Here is a 21,233-nt window from a genome sequence, read left to right as displayed (position 1 = left end):
TTGGGTATATAAGTGTTTATCAAGCATGATCGTAAATCGTCCAATGACTAAGGGAACCCCGTAAAGACTCATGGGTAATGGACGTTTTCTTCTTTGGATTTGAATGAAGCCGGGGAGCGGGGGGGAGGGGGGGGGGTTTCTTCCGGAGTAAATGATACATAAATATTTATATATATCTTGAATCATGCCTTCATGAAAAGCACATTATATGAGGAACATTCCTCTAACATACAACAAAATAGTAGATGACGTCATACAACAATATCAATGGATGACAGTTTTGTCGAATTGAGAAGAAATTAGCACATATATAAACCTTTGTTTTTATTTTCGAAATTCTGGCTCCCATAAAAATATCCTGTATCCGCCTATTGCTAACATACTGATTTATCTCAGACGAAGTGTCCTCACTTCATGAATAAAGCGAGATATATAATTAAGTTTTACAAAAAAAGTTAAAAGTACAAACATCAAATACAACGATAAATATGAATATAGAATGTTGATATCTGGAAGTGCTTGAGTGTTTAATTCATGTCCTCATTTTTATTCGGAGTGGGGCATGACCCAAGTATTCATAATAGGGAGTATTCTGGTTAATGAGTCGGAAATGGATATTTTCGATTGGCATGGCCTAAGGAAATATTAATACGTTCAAATTAAATCATTCAGACTATGGATTATGCAATGTTTGGTGTGATTAATCCATAAACATACAGTTCTACTTATACTGTCTAAAATTAAACAGGATGCAGTTCAATATATCGTTGCCTTATCTCAAAATAAGAACTCAAAACAGTTTGGATTTTACATTGGGACATGGAGGTAAATTAGGATTTATATATATTTGTACATTCATGTGTGAGGAAAATAGTAATGTGAGGGCGCTGTTTGTCAAATGAATCAATTTTACATTTGAGGCTACAACCAATAACTGTTGTATTAAGACCTAAAATGAATGACTACTGTACATAGGATAGGAGAAAATAATTAATACAAATATAAATATGGAGATGAAATTTAATTAAGGTCTTGTTTGGTAAAAATCAAATTTCCTAATTGTTGTTTGGACTAGCAAAATAGATTTGTTTACCTGCCTTAGCAAACTTAGACAAAGGATCTGTCTTGTATCATAGGTTTGGTAAATTGGTGATTATATCCACTTGGCAAATGCACTGTCCAAGCTGTAGACCACATCTTTATACACCAAGGTATGAATCTAAGTATTTGTTTGTCTCAATGGCTTTTATTGCAAACAAATTCTAAATAGTTTTATTCGATTGTGTTTATGTTTGTTATACTGTGTTAAGGCTGAACCGTAAATTGTATTTTTCAATGGTTGTCATCTTGAATAAAGTTCCAGCCAAGTGCCTCCACATATTTAGAGAGGATGAACAAATACAAAACTATGCTAACAGAAAATGGTGGTTCTCTCCTCAGTTCCATTCTAATGCTTAATTTGCTGGTCCAATTACAAACAATGGTGACATTTCTTTCCCCGTTTTATCCCAGTTATCTGGTTCTTGGTCATTTATGAATTGTCTTGTATCATGAAATATTAACTCTTGTGTCAACATGTAGTCCTAACTCAGTTGTGTAATTGTGGAGGTAGTGAACTGATTTCTGTAATCCCATAATGTTGACTATAGTTGCACGACATACTGTAAATACTTCACTGAAAAGACATTTTGGCTGTTTTGTTTTACATTTATTTTCACAGAATATTGTTGGGGTTTAATGTAAAACATAGAAATAAAAAGTTTTTTTTTTTTTCATTGATTCAACCCTTCACTGAGAAAAGGCAAAAATAAAGTACCTTACAGTAAGATGTGGACCATTAGAAACTTAGAAGGGGGTTGGAACTACTGTGCAATTTTTTCTTTCTTTACATTTCTGTAATGTTTGCTCCTTCTATCAAATGCACATGGAATTTTTTTTACAGTAATTCAACAGTAGATTCTTTTTTTTAAATCTTCCCCAAGGCTGATTTCAATACCTCTCGTAATGAGTTGTCAGTTCTAGTAATGTAGAAGCTAAAGATGTACACTGTATGATCAGTCATTTATCCAGACAAAAACCATCCATGTACTCAATTCAGATCCATTCAAGGAAATTCTAATTAATATGTACAAAATTAACCTGATGCAAAGTTACACGATGAAATGCTAAAACTGATTATTAATCAAATAACCTAATTTGCATGCATAGATTATACCAAAATCTAGTCAGGTCTGGTATTCATGTCATAGTAGCTGTGTAACAAGTTTCATTCCAATCCAAGTTGCTCCTGAGATATAGCGTGGTAGGTGAAACAAGATTTTACACAAGATATTGGTATGAAATTACTGGTACCTTCTTTATTTATATTTGTTAGCAATGTGTATTCCTGTGGACGTGTTAAGCACTGACTTTGTTCAAATTGGCTAGTGACTTTCTATACTTACTGGGGTATCTAATAATGTTCACTGGCTATTCAGTGGTAACAGCTGAATAATTGTTTTATGGTGTAGCACCAATTATCAGACAATGTTCAATGTTTGCTCCTTCTATCAAATGCACATGGAATTTTTTTTACAGTAATTCAACAGTAGATTCTTTTTTTTAAATCTTCCCCAAGGCTGATTTCAATACCTCTCGTAATGAGTTGTCAGTTCTAGTAATGTAGAAGCTAAAGATGTACACTGTATGATCAGTCATTTATCCAGACAAAAACCATCCATGTACTCAATTCAGATCCATTCAAGGAAATTCTAATTAATATGTACAAAATTAACCTGATGCAAAGTTACACGATGAAATGCTAAAACTGATTATTAATCAAATAACCTAATTTGCATGCATAGATTATACCAAAATCTAGTCAGGTCTGGTATTCATGTCATAGTAGCTGTGTAACAAGTTTCATTCCAATCCAAGTTGCTCCTGAGATATAGCGTGGTAGGTGAAACAAGATTTTACACAAGATATTGGTATGAAATTACTGGTACCTTCTTTATTTATATTTGTTAGCAATGTGTATTCCTGTGGATGTGTTAAGCACTGACTTTGTTCAAATTGGCTAGTGACTTTCTATACTTACTGGGGTATCTAATAATGTTCACTGGCTATTCAGTGGTAACAGCTGAATAATTGTTTTATGGTGTAGCACCAATTATCAGACAATGTTCAATGTTTTGCTGATAACTTTAAAAGTATTATGCAAATGTGCTCACAACAACAACTGATATTTCATCAAAAGACTCAAACTAAATTTAATGGCATCTCACTAAGATATATAATATACATTACTGGGAAGAAAACAAGTTTGACATATTTGATTTCAAAAAGCACACTTTGTATTTAAGATTTGTTATTGAGTATCCTTCTTTATCTACAAGTGTCCAACAACCACTAAAGCAAACACAGAGGTTCCAGCCAAACTAGCCATCTAGGTCTCCCATTCTAATTATCAGCAAGATTTTCTAGACCCTGAAATATTGAATCCAAAGCAGTTTGTATCAGTTATTATGTAGACAATTAGTAATTAGTACAATTAGTAAATATGTATGTTGAATAGTCAAATGAGAACGAACAACTTCAAGTGTATGTCTTTTGACCAACCAGACAATGAAAAATATTATAACCAAGAAGCTGTATTATGTGAAACAAATCCTGCTGACTTAATTTAGAACATATAAAAAATGTGTAACTAACCTTTGTTTTATAAACTTTTCCAGCAATTCTTTCATCTCGTTTATACATGTCCCAGTCCCAGCCACAATTAGCTTTTCTTTTAAGCTGCAAAATGGAAGATTGAAAGAGTTTGTTTAAAGTTTGGCACGATTTGAGTTTGAAAAATTGGAAAAGTTATAATTATTTGTGAAATAATGTGTATCAAACAACAAAACCTTAGTCTTAACCAATGCCAAAAAACATGTATACTGTGGTGGGAACACATACAGCACTTTACCATATTTGCTCCCTAATAGGAGAGTATCTAAACAAAACAAAATGTGTTTAGGCATGTTGAATCATTAAAATACAATTTACTTTGACCATAGACATATCTCAGCAATTCACAGAGGCATGCTCTGATAACATTAATACTCTATTTAGTTTCTGAATGTTTCATAGGTGGTGATTGGTTACATCAAATGGTACAGTATTATTCTCATGGGATCCAGGGAGCACAACATCAACAAACAAACAAATATCCTACAACATTTTTGTTTTGTAATGTAATAAACAAAATATTATTCATTATTGTTATAACAAAGTAACCCTGGTGAGTGACACTGCGATTGGTTGTTGCCATGACAAAAAAGATGGGCAACTATTCCAACTGATATGTTATTCAAAGTTACAGAACAATGCTCTCTGCTATTAGACAGTATTCATGTGACGTTACTTGTCTGCTCGACGAATCTTGTGCGAGTTTGCCGCTAAATAAATGAATTGCACATAATGGTATGTGTACGGGGCCCACCTCTGCCCTCTATGGTAATAACATTCATTTGTTGAAATATTACTCTCAATAACAAATCTGCAACGGCATAAAACAGAATTCATCACCAAAAACGCATACAGTACTACAGTATAGATGGATACGTTGACCAGGAGTTCACAGTATACCTGCACAATAAATTTGAACTCTATGCGTGAACGTTCTGCAACGATTGCTTCATTAGTGAGTTCAGGGCCAATTGTGCATTATTCCACTACCAGGCCTGGTGTACCCTAGTATGTACGGATGTGGACGTGCGAAATAATAGTGCTGCAGAAGCTTACCTTCCCACCGTTCTGTAACCTTTGAAAAACTTCATTTGACAGACCCGCAATTGTCATCATTCCAGTTATAATTACAAAACTTGGTAAGATTTCCCACCACATTGCTACTGGTGAAAAGTATTTAAATTCTAGAGTATGCAATGACAGTGAAAATTGTAATAAATCAGAGCATAACAAATAGTTCCAGCCGACCTGAAAGGATTCAAGATGGTGGATATATTCAGGCCATGACAGTTTATTGATCATTATAATATTGTTGTTTCTAAAACACACGCAACTAATGATATTGTAATTTTAATATTTAATACAATTTATTAACAAATTAACGAGTATAATTGACAAATAAAATACACAGTATTCGATTAATCACATAGTTTATGCAATATTGAAAGAATGTTTTTGAACGAGGCCGTGCTTTGCACTGCTTGATGGGAAAAAAATGAAAAAATATGACGCATGCTCAGTTGACTTTATACAATTTTCATTGCAAACTTTACAACATGGTAAGTGAAACAACATTCCAGGAAATTTTGAGATTTGCACACTCATTTACGTTGATCGCTCATATATTTTGAGTTAATACTCCTTCTGGTTGTTTGTACTTATCAGCACAAGTTGAAATCATCGCAGAGGGAGAAAGTAAGGCAGTTTGTTGTATTTACGAACACTGGTGAAAAAACTGCAATATACTGTCTGTCACAACACGATTGGAAGTTAGACGTAGCATCCGATAACTATTTCCAAAATCCGGAAGTCTATTACAAAGAGCCTAAAGCGGCAGTCGACAGAAAATGTCTAGAGAGGCTATTTAATCGATATAAAGGTTTGTATCAACATTGTCTTGTCTCGGGGACATTTAGGTCAAGGAAGCACCAAGTGATGGCAGTGTTCTCCCGTGAGCTGTGTTTATTTGCATTGGTACATCTTTCACGTCAAAGACAGTGTTCTGTCTATCGTACTAGCTAATATGGGTAAGAGAGATTGTCATTAAGGATACAACTCAGCCGTTATAGTGTATATAAGTGGGGTAATTTTAAACATTAAAATAATAGCACATCCTGGTATCACGGTCATTATAAATGATTCACGGCAAAGTAAACAAACCAGCCAATCTAGTATTTGTCACGTGATCGGCCACCAGATATTTGTGAGTAACAACATTTAGTCAACTACCATTGAATTTAGAAACCATAGGCATATAACAACTTCAAATGTTTGTTATCTCCATAAAAGCAAATGACAATTATATATAAATGGTGACAATTACTAGTAACCACTTTTCACCAATAGTAGTATGTTACATTTTTAGTGTGGTGTCACGCTATTTAAATATTGAGTTGATATCATTTGACCTTCCAACATAAATGTCATAAAAAAGTGTCATATTAACTACATGAAAGCAACTGAACTGGTTTGTATGCAAACACACCAGGCAAATACATATTTTGACCTAAAATGGAACCAGCTTGTTGCAGTCATTTTATTTTGCAAATTTGCAGATCACATGGATTTTTTCCCTTTTCCACAAACTGTTGCCAATGTATCCGCACTGTAACCCCAGACTGAAAGGGCTATCCCATCGAAGTTTACACTTGCACGTACGTATATGCTTATTACCTACTGGCAAAATGTTAAAAGACAAGATGCGAACATCTTTGGAAAATAATTTTCCTTTTGTTAGACGGAACTAGTCTTTCAAGAGATTCATCTTTGACTATGGTCATGTATTTGACTTTACGCATATAGTTAACCGCTTTAGAGCTGCAAGTCTGATATGTCTCACCAAGAAAATCTAGCAGGGATTGGATGCGCTCAACTCCTCATATAGTGGAATACGTTTGAAGCCTTACAAACCTAGTATGACTGCTTCTGAGGTGAGGTCGCAGCTGTTGGAAGAATGAGTCTGTGATGCAGAAACCCTTCCATTAAACGATAGTTGTTGACATCAACGTTTGTTGCTATTGCAGTAGGAGTCACAAATCTTTACCAAGTTCAGTTTCCAGTGAATCAACCTCACCGAATATCGTACAAGGATCAGCACGAATTGAATTTTTCCAAAATATGGAATGTTTTTTAATATACTTGCCAGTAAATATGCATAATTAACTGCTGCTAATTCCGATTCATCAATGCCGGAGGTAGCATTTCTATCTACACAATATCTACTGAATCATATTGACAACTATAATGTACCTATGCTTGTTTTTCGACCAGATTTATTGAAGCAGGTCATGTGACTAGTTTGGTCAGAACGTTGCTATATTTGTAGTAATATTACTTTTATTTTACTGAAACCCAAATTGACATTAAATTTCAACATTGTCCAGCAGATTATTCATAAATAAATACAGTACTGAAGTTCATTTACTGTGAATTAAAAGTCAATGAAAGCTGAATTGTCATTGAACCAATTATAAGAGGGATGAGGTTGTTACACAAGCGCATGTTTACATTTCAACAAATCTATTCTGTACATGTGTACGTACACAGTAGCTATGGTCTCATATTGAACAGGGCATCATATTTTTCACATCATAGTTCCAAGACCTCAATAAAGCCTCAAGAATTTTCTTTAAACTTTTAACTAAAAAAACTGAACACGATTGTTAACTCGATCAATCTTAACTATATATGAAAACTGGGAGAACTCCCAGTAATGACTCCTATTAAAAAAAAAAGTTTTTCAGTTGTTCCTTAATGTAATTACTTGAGCAGATAAAGTTGAATTTTGCTGCATTCCATCTTCCTGAGAATATATACATCGCTATAGTTCAGTTATTGTCTTAATTAGCATATGATTTGTAAAGCCTAGTTTCGTCAAATCCTTTTGTAATTCAGAGTTGATCATGTGATAAATAAGTTATCATCTTATATTACTTATTCATTGAGCTGGTTGATTCTGGTTTCGTCATGGGTTGTTTTATTACTATCCCATGATGTCACTCACATCAGTCTGCTATACAAACAAGTGATATCAGGTGGTAACCCCTGTATTAGTTCATTGTAAACATAATTTCGTGAACCTCTGTAAAAGTGACATCATATGTCATATAATGCTTGATTTTCTTATGTCTGGCTACACAGCTACCAGTTTCTGGAGGCTCTACACAGCTACCAGTTTAACAACTACAAATGTATTTGTGATAATGTCCTACAAATTTAGTTGGCAAACAATCTCCTTTGGATCCAATTCAATATATCATTTTAATTTTCCATTATCATTCTCAATAAAAGTGGTATACTGCTTAAAAGGGTCTAGTGTGTGATGTGATAATTCACAATTCCTAATGTTACTAAGATTTGTCAAAAAACACACAGGAAAAAAATAACCCTGTACTTCAGAGTCACTGAAAACCAGTAACGCCAAAAAAATTGTATTTTTTGTAATGACTCTAGGGTATGTACAATAGACATACAATAATAAACTGCTTTGTTATGACTGTAATGATTTGTGTTGAGTCAAAAGTCAAGGCCTCACACATTGTAACTTTACTGTGTCTAATAATAGTTACTCAGATACTGCAGTTATGTTTTATTGATATAAAACTACTCTGTAAATGTTATTGTTAATTGGTATACTTCTTAATACTGTATTTAAATTTGTGTTTTCACCTGTAATAAAAAACATTCTGCTATTGTAAATTTAGAGTACTTATCCTAAAATATTCTATTCCAATACTGGAAATTATTTTATTTTTACCTGGAATTTATTTCGCTGAAGTATTGAATCAATGAAAATTAAATCGAGTGAAAATATACTTTATTCAAGACAGCCAAAATGTCCTTTGAGCAAAAATTAATTCCAGCTAAAATAAAGTATTATGGTAGTGTCATTCTATCATGATTATTGTAATGCAGTACAAGTATACACAGAGTTATTTACTGGTGTACATTGTTTTGTTTGCGGATTTGTATTCAATACAATATATATATTTATGTCTGTATATGTATGTGTATTTCTGTTCCACTATTTCAAGAACTACTCAATGGATTTCAATGAAACTTGGTATGTAGGTGTTTTTGGAAAATCCACTGATTTAATTGCTTCAGGGGTGAAATCCTCGTATATTAATTATTTACTTTGTACAAATGAAGTCATGTGACCTAATTAATTTTCATAACTATAATTCCTCAAACAGTGTTACAGATAAGGACATGTAACTGTATTGATTTATTCTTGAAAAACTCCAGCCTGATTGCTTTGATACTTGAACAGACCTTTATCAGATTCAGTAATTTTGTGTTGATATCTACCGATTTTTCTGGAATGCTGAAGACTGAACATTGTGATTAACTAACAGTATTATCAGGGACCATTTTTGTAAATATAACCACTAGAATTCATACAACATTTTGGTCATGGTTTTATAAAATTAATTTGCATCTTATTAACTGTTGTATACATCTTATTTTGTTGTAGATCCACATGAAGAAGACAAGATCTTGGCAGAGGGAGTGGCAAAATTTATTGAAGATTTATCATTAGATCCAACAAGTAGAATAGTGTTAATACTTGCATGGAAACTCAAAGCTGCCACGCAATGTGAATTTACTAAGAAAGAATTCTATGATGGAATGATAGATCTTGGGTAAGTCTCAAATTTTACGAAGTAAGAATTCAATCATTGAATAATAGAGCTAAAGGGAGAGTAGGAAATCAAACAGGCGGTTCACCATGGTCATCACCGCGGCTCTATGCGGAACGCCAGGGAAAGCTGCGGACTGCTTATAATTATTTGTCTCTACGCGGTGGCCACTGAGTGCTGTTGCAACCGCGGTTGTTGGTAAAGTGTGAAATACGTACAAGTCTTTGTTTCAAATAAATCGAGCAGGTTACGATCATCGCTGACATAGAAATATATGGTAATATCATCGGATGTATTTTATTGAAATAAAAATCCATAAATCCAATGCTGTATATGAATTGTTATGTGAAAAAATAGTATATGCTTGTATGTTATGCATGTATTTATCACCAAATAAATAAAGTCTATGCTTGAAAAGCATGCGAAGTTTAAAATAGATTAGCCTTCTTGATTCAAGCCTTTTGTTTGATTTGACAACGGTAGATCGGTGAACAAGAAATGTCTCCTCTGCTTCACGTCCATGTGCAACATTGTGACCTCTCCCCAATGTATTAAAACACATCGAATTTATGCTTTGCGTGATTATATTTGGTCTATGCGAAACATTATTTTTTCTAAACATTTTCTGAGACCATGCATGATGTATATTCACAAAATAATGCGATCATATTTTTATAGTATGTTTTTCTGGATTGCTTTGTAATTTCACTCCAAGGCTCAGGCAAATAAAATAGTGTTCTTCTGACAACTAGACTAGTTTCAAAGCTTTTGGCTCAGCCAAATTTATTTAATTCTTCATTGGAACTTCAATTTCCCAGTCCTTTGTGTTCATTCATGGACAATAAGTGTGAATTGCCATGCGAGCCTACTATACACGACCGCAGTCAGTCATGGTCATAAAATCTATGCATACATTTGCATAAAATGCGGTCAGCCTGTGACTGCCGACCTCCGTCTTCGTGGCGATGATTGCGGTTCACCGCTCGTTTGATTTCCTACTCTCCCTTTAGGTAAGTCTTGAAGCGTTACAAAGAACAAAGCCAATGATGAAAGGATAGAGTTTGAATAAATCTCAAATGTTATAAAGTAATAATTCAATTATAGAATTATAGAGTTGATCATACAACTTGATACATGTTTGACAGCCATGATCAACCATGATTAAAGAGAAAGTCAAGGCTAACAACAATACTCCCAAATAAAAGAGCCCGGCAAATGTAAGAACAAGCAATTACAGTTTTTTTATATCACTTTTCATTCTCTAGATATTCAACTTTTCATCAATTTATGTAATCTGCCATCTTGATTCTTCAGCAAAGGATTATGGGTAGAGTATGACAGCCTAGAATCTGTGGTCAGAAATTGAGAAAATCATTTCATCTATAACTTCAAAAGTTGAACTTCAAATTGGCTGAAAGTTTAGAACATGGTAGAATACATGTACTGGTGCTTATAAAATAGTTGTCATGGAAACAGAACTGAAAATATTTATTTTTATGTTTCCTTTAATTTTAGTTTGTTATCTTTCAGATGTGACTCAACTGACAAACTCAAGAATAAATTTCACCAGCTCGAAAATGAAGTCAGAGATCCTAATAAATTTAAAGATTTATACCAGTTCACATTTAATTTTGCCAAAAATCCTGGGCAGAAAGGCTTAGGTAAGTATTTTGTGCAATAAGTACTGTAACATAGTTTAGGCATGTGAACATATTCCAATATTATCTATATGCCTGTTGTACATGGGAGGTGAAAACTATTTCTCATTCTGACACAAGGCATTTCATAAATTAAAACAAGATCTAGATAGGTTGATTTTTGAAATATATGCTTTTCTATTTCAGGTATTATCTTTGTTGTTACAGATCTAGACATGGTGATATATATAATATATACTTTCCTATCTCATGTATTATCTGTTGACAGATCTAGATATGGTGATATATATAATATATACTTTTCTATCTCATGTACAGTAGAACGTCGATTATCCGGACAGTTAGGGGGACATGCTTTTTGTTCGGTTATGCAAACAGTTCGGATATGCGATCTTGTGTGGGCGTGCTCAAATTTACAGGCTCAAGTACACACAAATTGTAACGCACATGACTGTAATGAAATCAAACAATAGTACATGTAGAGTACGTCATTAAAAACATTTTTATTTAATCAGTAATACATTGTAATAAAAATGTTGCATGCTGGAATGTTAAAAAATGCTTCAAAATGTCCGTAAAATGTAGCGATAATAAAGTTCCTTTGCTCCTTTCTTGGGAAAACCAAGTCCCGGAACCAAGTGAAGACGGATTTCTCTGAACGCTCGTCATAGGTTGTTTTCGTTATCTTTCGTTTCAGTCCTGCACTTGAATCCATTTTACTGAAAAAATCCAGCAGCTTTTGTTTTGCCTTGATATCGGATATCGTCGATTTACCAACACCATACTCAGTAGATAGATTGCTTGCGGTTTCGCCACGTTCTAGTCGATTTATAATTGACACTTTCGCATCCAAATCAAGCACACCGCGTTTGCATTTCACTGGGGGTAGCCATGTCAACGCTAGATAAAAGACGCCGATAAAGTAAACATGTGAAAGGTTGCTTCGTATTCGCTATGCATAGATCGGCTCAATGTTACCAGATTGCTCGGGGATTTTTGAATGGTAAACTGCTACAAGATGTCCCGATTTTATTGGATTCAGCAAAGTTTTTAACACCTAGAACGATTGACATAATAAATTGTTGTAAAAATCCAGGTTGGCTACTGTGATCATCGGACGTAAACACTTCTTGAAAACTACAAGCCTGAATGCTTTGATATTTGGTGTATATGTACCTTGGGTAGACCTCTCTCAGATTTGTTCATTTCATGATCATATCTTCAATTCTCTAATTTTGGTGAATATTTTTGTCATTTTTGGTAAAAAGTGATATTTTCGACTTCTTGTTAAAAAACGCAAGTCCAATTGCTTTGATATTACATGTATAGGTACTACATGTGGATCTCTCTCAGATTTGTTCATTTTGTAATGATATCTTCAATTCTCTAATTTTGGTGAATATTTTTGTCATTTTTTGTAAAAAGTGATATTTTCAACTTCTTGTTAAAAACCGCAAGTCCAATTGCTTTAATATTTCATATATAGGTACTACATGTAGACCTCTCTCAGATTTGTTCATTTTGTAATGATATCTTTAATTCTCTAATTTTGGTGAATGTTTTTGTCATTTTTGGTAAAAAGTGATATTTTCGACTTCTTGTTAAAAACCGCATGTCCAATTGCTTTGATATTACATATATAGGTACTACATGTGGACCATTCTCAAACTTGTTCATTTCATGATGATATCTTTAATTTTCTTATTTTGGTGAATATTTTTGGTAAAAAGTGATATTTTCTTCTTGTTAAAAACCACAATCATTTATGGTGAAAAATGATATTTTTGAATTCTTGTTGAAAACAGTAACTCCCATTGCATTGATATTATGCATATTGTTCATTTTCTAATGATTTTTTCTGTTCTTTAATTGAAATGTGCATTGCTAACAGCGGAGCTATCTCAGCCGAGAGGCTGCTTGTTCACTACACTATTAAACTAGCGTCGCTTCTGTGGCAAGACATCCCAGAAGTTATTTTCTTTCTTTTTTTATTCCGAAAAGGATGTGACTTCTGATACTGGACATTAAAATTAAAAATCGGAAAAAAACATGGGATCGGCTCATGGCCGCGTTTCTTTGACGGCAGTGGAACCCCGTACAATTTTCCCGGGAAACGTATCTGAACTGCGGTGACTTACAACTTGGTAAAGTTAAGGATCTGACTGTAAACAGTGGAGAAGACATTTGATGAAGCTTGTGTTTTTAGGACTTTTTTTATTTACAGTGGAACACTGGTGTGGCGTAATAGGCTTGTCTGAATTTAGGAAATTATTGGATACTGTAATTCGTTTCATTGTTTGCGCAGACACTGTAAACAATGAACGTACACGTGAAAGACGTCGGATTACATGTTGATAACAGCTTGAAAGTGTTGCACCAGGAAATCACACAAGACGACTGTAGTATTTATTGTTCACAGTTGACTTTTGTATTATACGGAACACAGCCCAGACCTGCATACAAACTTTGGGGGACACACAGTAGGTTCGGATAACCGAACATTCAGGATAATCAACGTTCTACTGTATTATCTTTGTTACAGATCAAGATATGGTGATATATATAATATATACTTTACTATCTCATGTATTATCTGTTGACAGATCAAGATATGGTGATATATATAATATATACTTTCCTATTTCTTGTATTATCTGTTGACAGATCTAGATATGGTGATATATATAATATATACTTTCTATTTCATGTATTATCTGTTAACAGATCTAAATATGGTGATATATATAATATATACTTTCTATCTTATGTATTATCTTTGTTACAGATCTAGATATAGTGATATATATAATATATACTTTACTATCTCATGTATTATCTTTGTTACAGATCAAGATATGGTGATATATATAATATATACTTTCCTATCTGATGTATTATCTTTGTTACAGATCTAGATATGGTGATCTTTATAATATATACTTTCCTATCTCATGTATTATCTTTGTTACAGATCAAGATATGGTGATCTTTATAATATATACTTTCCTATCTCATGTATTATCTTTGTTACAGATCAAGATATGGTGATGTATATAGTATATACTTTCCTATCTTATGTATTATCTTTGTTACAGATCAAGATATGGTGATATATATAATATATACTTTCCTATCCCATGTATTATCTTTGTTACAGATCTAGATATGGTGATATATATAATATATACTTTCCTATCCCATGTATTATCTTTGTTACAGATCTAGATATGGTGATATATATAATATATACTTTCCTATCATGTATTATCTTTGTTACAGATCAAGATATGGTGATATATATATAATATATACTTTCCTATCTCATGTATTATCTTTGTTACAGATCTAGATATGGTGATATATATAATATATACTTTCCTATCTCATGTATTATCTTGGTTACAGATCTATATATGGTGATATATATAATATATACTTTCCTATCTCATGTATTATCTTTGTTACAGATCTAGATATGGTGATATATATATATAATATACTTTCTATCTCATGTATTATCTTTGTTACAGATCTAGATATGGTGATATATATAATATATACTTTCCTATCATGTATTATCTTTGTTACAGATCAAGATATGGTGATATATATAATATATACTTTCCTATCTGATGTATTATCTTTGTTACAGATCTAGATATGGTGATCTTTATAATATATACTTTCCTATCTGATGTATTATCTTTGTTACAGATCAAGATATGGTGATCTTTATAATATATACTTTCCTATCTGATGTATTATCTTTGTTACAGATCAAGATATGGTGATGTATATAGTATATACTTTCCTATCTTATGTATTATCTTTGTTACAGATCTAGATATGGTGATATATATAATATATACTTTCCTATCCCATGTATTATCTTTGTTACAGATCTAGATATGGTGATATATATAATATATACTTTCCTATCATGTATTATCTTTGTTACAGATCTAGATATGGTGATATATATGATATATACTTTCCTATCTCATGTATTATCTTGGTTACAGATCTAGATATGGTGATATATATAATATATACTTTCCTATCTCATGTATTATCTTGGTTACAGATCTAGATATGGTGATATATATAATATATACTTTCCTATCTCATGTATTATCTTTGATACAGATCTAGATATGGTGATATATATAATATATACTTTACTATCTCATGTATTATCTTTGTTACAGATCAAGATATGGTGATATATATAATATATACTTTCCTATCTCATGTATTATCTTTGTTACAGATCTAGATATGGTGATATATATAATATATACTTTCCTATCTCATGTATTATCTTTGTTACAGATCTAGATATGGTGATATATATAATATATACTTTCCTATCTCATGTATTATCTTTGTTACAGATCTAGATATGGTGATATATATAATATATACTTTCCTATCTCATGTATTATCTTTGTTACAGATCTAGATATGGTGATATATATATATAATATATACTTTCTATCTCATGTATTAACTTTGTTATAGATCTAGACATGGTGATATATATATAATATATACTTTCCTATCTCATGTATTATCTTTGTTACAGAAATAGATATGGTGATATATATAATATATACTTTCCTATCTCATGTATTATCTTTGTTACAGATCTAGATATGGTGATATATATAATATATACTTTCCTATCTCATGTATTATCTTTGTTACAGATCTAGATATGGTGATATATATAATATATACTTTCCTATCTCATGTATTATCTTTGTTACAGATCTAGATATGGTGATATATATATATAATATATACTTTCTATCTCATGTATTAACTTTGTTATAGATCTAGACATGGTGATATATATATAATATATACTTTCCTATCTCATGTATTATCTTTGTTACAGAAATAGATATGGTGATATATATAATATATACTTTCCTATCTTGTGTATTATCTTTGTTACAGATCTAGATATGGCGATAGCATACTGGAATATAGTGCTTGCTGGAAGATTTAAATTTTTAGACCTTTGGTGTAAATTTCTTCAAGTAAGTATAACATTTTTAATGTACCTTATTAGAAAGCCCAGGAATTAAAGTTTTGTATGCCTCCTCTCTGGTAAAACCAACCACATGTTCAATGTTTCTCATTCAGCATTCCTGGTAGTATTGTCTCTAGAGGGTGCTGACCATGACCCTCATTATATATGCTATGGGATGACCTTTGACCGTTTATCAGAATTGAGGCTGATGTATGCTTTAAAGAATTGTGAAAGTAAAGTTTGATTAATACGTTTGATGAAAGTTTTTGTAAATTGCTATTATATTGGCGATTTTCTTTCTGGTTTGTTTTCATGTGTAACATGTTATTTAAAGCGGTTGATCTTTTTTCTTTGATTTTTATTTTCAATTAAACATTTCTTGTGCCATTAGTGTCAATTTGTAACACTAAGAGCATATCATATACATGTATGATATATACATGTATCAATGTACTACATTAAATCACTTACTGGTACAAGTGGAAAAAGATGGGTTGTGACCAGGTCTCCAGAGGGCGGCAACTAATTAATTCCGGTTTTCCGGATTATGGTACAAAAACAGCCCTGAACAAAATGTCAAATATGTTGCCCTTTTGAGAGGCTAAGCCACTTTATTTAAACAAATAAATGTTCAAAATCACAGCTATTGCCTCTTAAATGGAATACTCACCTGAGCCCATCTGCTAATGTATCATTTTCTTGTATAGCTAACATTAGCATATGACAATTGCCAACAGGGTTAGTGAAAGCCGACTTACTGAATGTTTGTTTTTAATTTATTTTTAAAGGAACACCATAAAAAGTCCATTCCAAGGGATACCTGGAATCTATTATTAGATTTTAGTAATATGATTGCAGATGATATGAGTAATTATGATGAAGAAGGTAAGATGATATATTGTGTGTAATTACTTGCCATTTATTATACATGTTGAACAAGACAAATCCACAAGTGTCTAATACAAAGACCAACCAAACTATATACTTAAACCGCATTAATGTTGCAAGAGACACAACTTCGCAAATTTCACGAGTCAGTGAAATTTTGTAGCACCGAAAATTCCTCTGGTGTCAGTGACTTTCACCAACTTTTGTCTTCACTAATCATAATAATTCAGTGAAGTATATAACTAAATAATTGCATAGTTTTGTGGTGTTCCAGATAATCTGAAAGACCCACTTATTTACAAATAATCCAGTGCTGTATACGGTACTAATGTAGTTTTAGAGTACTAGTAGTCATCATTTTTGGCATGATATTTCAACCTAGGGAAAAAATCTAATAATAGCTTCACATTGTAATTACATCATATTGACCCGTGTACAAACTGATGGACAGCTACTGCAATACTGTTTCTTACTAGGTTTATCATTGTTTTCAGGAGCCTGGCCTGTCCTCATTGATGACTTTGTGGAGTTTGCAAAACCATTTGTACAGGGAAAGAGTACAACTGTTTGACAGAATGACTCGTACATATATAGTGAAATTGTGTGTATAGTTGATTGCCATGCCAATCTGTTATCTTATTACCAAACCAGTACTTTTATGATAACCATGTAGCTGACTAATTGGGCTGGGTTTCATTCCTCAGGCAACTTTTTTTAGTCAACAATGAGTTATTTTCCATGGAATGTTCTTGTTTGTGGTCCAGGAAAGGTGAATGTTTCACCTGTTCCATTTATCAAAAAGTGCTAAGAATCAAGCATGTTAATTGTAGTGTTTTGGGGATTGGGTATGCTGTAATATATGAACTGATATCAGCTACATGGTGTATCTAGAAATTAAAGTAATGTACAGAATTTATGTTATTTAAATTTGTTCACTCCCTTGATTTTGTGTGTCAATTTTACCTACAGATGATTTTATTAATTTTTTCACCATCACAGGACTATTGAGTCATTTATAAGTAAATTTTTTGGTTGCTTACCCTGGACAAGCAGTTTTGTACAAGGTTTTCTGCTTGAATAATCTGTGTTTGCTTTTGGTTTGCCTGCTAACCTGGTCTTAGTTTTTAAGGTTGTGTTTTCTCCAGGTGCCTGACATCGGTATATTGCAAATTAATTCACAAATTAGCTTAATTACCAAGGTATTAGTTGTTATATTTTATCAATATCTAAGATTGTACTCAAAGTGTGGATGCCAAAGCAAAAAGCCATGCATAAATTTCTACTCAGCTGTCAACTATCATGATTTATTCGAATACATGTATAATAGTCAAAAGACCCAAATCAAATTTTCAACGTCCCCAACAAAATGAAGTTTCTTTTTTTAATTTTATGTATTAAAAAAAATACTATTGTGATCAACACATATGACACTATAGTAGTAGATATTCCTATTAATATTCTTGTAAATTTCAGCAACCCTTACCTTCTCTCATGCCAGGTTTTTGTTTTCCCAGCAAGTTGATTATAATTTACCAGAGGACACATTGCTTTTCATTGTAATGTATACTTTATCTGGAGCCAGTTGTTCACACTTGATAAATAGAAGGAATCAACAGTAGCATGAAATGTGATGTAATGGAAATAAAGAGCCCCCCCCCCCCCTCCCTCAGCATTTTTTTTTTAATTTAATTTAATTTAAAAAAAAAAAAAACACAATGTATTTGGAAACACGCAAGTAATTTACAGTGTTGTTGTCTCAACTTCATGGATGCCTGGAGTAAGAGAACGCACATATCCAAGTGTTCTTGACAGTTTTATTTTTCATCTTAACAGTTCTTAATGTTAGCATTGATGAAGTTAGGAGAATGTAAATTATTGTATTGTGAACAACAGCTGTTTAATTTATATCAGAGTTTTTAGGGTCTGTCTTATTTTCCCCACTGAATGAAATGGTCTAAAAATATGGACATTGCGATGATGTGACATTCATCATTTCTATGTATTGTAATATAGTATAACTACAATTTAGACTACATAGATTTTCAGTATTATTGAATTTTTAAGTTATTATCAAAGTCTCCTTCGATGTGTATTGTATTTGGTTTGGCAAGGTTGAGGTTTGTGCCCATCCACTTAAAGTCCACATTAGAAAGTGTATTAGCAATTAAAATATTTTTTGTTTTCGATATTGTAAAAATTAGACTCAAGCCACTTTGTCCAGCAAAAAATAATATTTGGTAAACTGATTTCAGTGTCAGACTGTTTTTATTGAATAAATTAAGCTTGAACTTGAGTATGATTTATCCCCCCCCTCCCACAAGAAAGTTTAAAATTCATTTGCTTTATTTTGTGTTTGTATCTATAGTCTGCTATAGTCTGGTAAAAGTATGGGTCTTTGTAGTCTATGTATAGTAGTGAGACTTATCTCTTATCTGCTATGGTAAATGTGTGAACTTTTGAGGGTCAGAACATCTTCTGTAATGAGGGAGCCTTATCTATAATCTATGGAAAATGTGCATGTCTTTCAGAGAGCGAGTCTTGTCTATAGTGTGGTAAATGTGCAAGTCTTTCAGGGTAAGAACTGTATATAGTAGTAGTTTACTATGGTAAATTTGTGAGCCTTTAAGGATCATAACAGTCTACATAGCGAGTGAATCTGTCTATAGTCTGGTAAATGTGTGAACCTTTCAGGGTCAGAACAGTATATAGTACATGTAGTAGTCTACTATGGTAAATGTGTGAGCTTTTGAGAGAGGATGTCGACCTGTAGAGTTGGTGGTGTGCAAAGCTGCTAAATGATCAGTAATCAAAACATTGTTGGGGGGTATTCGAATTAACATTTAAACCTACATTTTTATAGGGGATTTCATACTGTATTTTTATAGTCCCTGTTTGAAAAAAGTTTCTAAACGGGGACTTATAATTCGGTCTCTGTCTGTCCATCTAGAGTCGTATTTCAAAACCTTGTGGACCAAATCTGTTCATTCTTTGCACTTTATCTGAAAATTTGGTATCTTGTGCATGCTCTGTCAGTTTTTGTTCAAATTTGGTACATATATTATATATGTTAGAATGCATGTCTATTTGTTTCGCAATCAAAGATGGCTGACTGGTAGCCGTCTTGTTTTTTTGAAAATGTGTTATCTTGGACAGGATTTGTCGATTTTCATTCAAATTTGATACAAACATTATACATGTTGAGATACACGTACATGATTCGTTTAGTATCTTTATACATGAGCATGCACAAATGAAATTCAGTTTGGATACAAAAAATGCATGAATAGCATATTCTTTTTAATTACTGAGCATATATTATGATTTTGTTATTTAATACATCTAATTTCTATTGATAGACCAGCCAATTATTCACTGTATATTACTTTATTTTTTGCATGAATAACATTTACCCTAATTCCAATAGGCACGAGGTCATGAACAATTACTTGTCAGTCCCTGTTCGTACGTAGTCCGAAAACGGGGACTTGTGTTTTGATCTTACAATCAAACTTCACACATACATCATACATGATATACATATACATGTCAATTTGTTTTGTGATCTGATTCAAGATGGCCGAATGTCGGCCATTTTTGTGCTAAAAATCATCAAAATCAAACATTTTCGGCTGTTTACAGATGGATTTTGTTCAAAATTGGTATATACGTTAGACATTATAGGACCTTGATGCACATCATTTTGTTTTTCAGATAAGATTCAAAATGGCCAACTGGTGGCCATTTTGTTTTAATGAATGTGGTTCTAGTGCCATATCTCTGACTTGCTTTAACTGATTATGTTCAGATTTTAAATATTCATTATAGATCATATCATAGATATACAGATATATTGGTTTGACGATCCTATTAAAAATGGCCAAATGGTGGCCATTTTTGTGCTAAAAAATCATCAAAATCAAGCATTTCCTGACTGTTTACAGATGGATTTTGTTCAAACCTTGTACATACATTGGACATTATAGGACCTTGATGCACATCATTTTGTTTTACGATCTGATTCAAGATGGCCGAATGGCGGCCATTTTTGTGCTAAAATTTCCTAAAAATCAAGCATTTTTTGGCTGTTTACAGATGGATTTTGTTCAAACTTGGTATATACGTTAGACATTATAGGACCTTGATGCAAATAATTTTTTTTTTCAGAAAAGATTCAAAATGGCCGACTGGTTGCCATTTTGTTTTAATGAATGTGGTTCTCGTGTCATATCTCTGACTTGCTTTCACTGATTATGTTCTAATTTTAAATATTCATTATACATCATGTCATAGATAAAC

The 21,233-nt window shown here is 32.5% G+C and overlaps 2 protein-coding genes across 2 annotated transcripts; one reads left to right on the top strand and one right to left on the bottom strand.

The window, feature by feature from the left end:
• Positions 1 to 3,226: 3,226 nt before the first annotated feature.
• On the bottom strand, positions 3,227 to 4,996 carry LOC102808556 (NADH dehydrogenase [ubiquinone] 1 alpha subcomplex subunit 1-like). The gene is made up of 3 exons (XM_078006387.1): positions 4,768 to 4,996; positions 3,694 to 3,777; positions 3,227 to 3,468 (listed from the first exon to the last, which is right to left on the bottom strand). The coding sequence occupies exons 1-3, from the start codon at positions 4,867 to 4,869 to the stop codon at positions 3,442 to 3,444; spliced, it is 213 nt and encodes a 70-aa protein (XP_077862513.1). The 5' UTR covers positions 4,870 to 4,996; the 3' UTR covers positions 3,227 to 3,441.
• Positions 4,997 to 5,193: 197 nt separating this feature from the next.
• On the top strand, positions 5,194 to 19,230 carry LOC100367041 (DCN1-like protein 1). Its single transcript, XM_002742221.4, has 7 exons — positions 5,194 to 5,270; positions 5,377 to 5,590; positions 9,188 to 9,356; positions 10,884 to 11,014; positions 15,974 to 16,056; positions 16,838 to 16,934; positions 17,432 to 19,230. The coding sequence occupies exons 1-7, from the start codon at positions 5,217 to 5,219 to the stop codon at positions 17,506 to 17,508; spliced, it is 825 nt and encodes a 274-aa protein (XP_002742267.2). The 5' UTR covers positions 5,194 to 5,216; the 3' UTR covers positions 17,509 to 19,230.
• Positions 19,231 to 21,233: the final 2,003 nt, after the last annotated feature.

Source organism: Saccoglossus kowalevskii, chromosome 1, assembly GCF_978046115.1.
Source record: "Saccoglossus kowalevskii chromosome 1, keSacKowa6.1, whole genome shotgun sequence".
Taxonomy (NCBI): Eukaryota; Metazoa; Hemichordata; class Enteropneusta; family Harrimaniidae; genus Saccoglossus; species Saccoglossus kowalevskii.
The sequence above is the reverse complement of the archived record's forward strand: the minus strand, read 5'-3'. Positions and strand labels throughout refer to the sequence as shown.

Coding starts and splice junctions, on each gene's coding strand:
- LOC102808556 (XM_078006387.1), bottom strand. CDS start 4,869: ATGTGGTGGGAAATCTTACCAAGTTTTGTAATTATAACTGGAATGATG. Junction 3,778..4,767: donor GGTTACAGAACGGTGGGAAG/GTAAGCTTCTGC, acceptor TCCATTTTGCAG/CTTAAAAGAAAAGCTAATTG. Junction 3,469..3,693: donor GAAAAGTTTATAAAACAAAG/GTTAGTTACACA, acceptor TCAATATTTCAG/GGTCTAGAAAATCTTGCTGA.
- LOC100367041 (XM_002742221.4), top strand. CDS start 5,217: ATGACGCATGCTCAGTTGACTTTATACAATTTTCATTGCAAACTTTAC. Junction 5,591..9,187: donor GCTATTTAATCGATATAAAG/GTTTGTATCAAC, acceptor ATTTTGTTGTAG/ATCCACATGAAGAAGACAAG. Junction 9,357..10,883: donor GATGGAATGATAGATCTTGG/GTAAGTCTCAAA, acceptor GTTATCTTTCAG/ATGTGACTCAACTGACAAAC.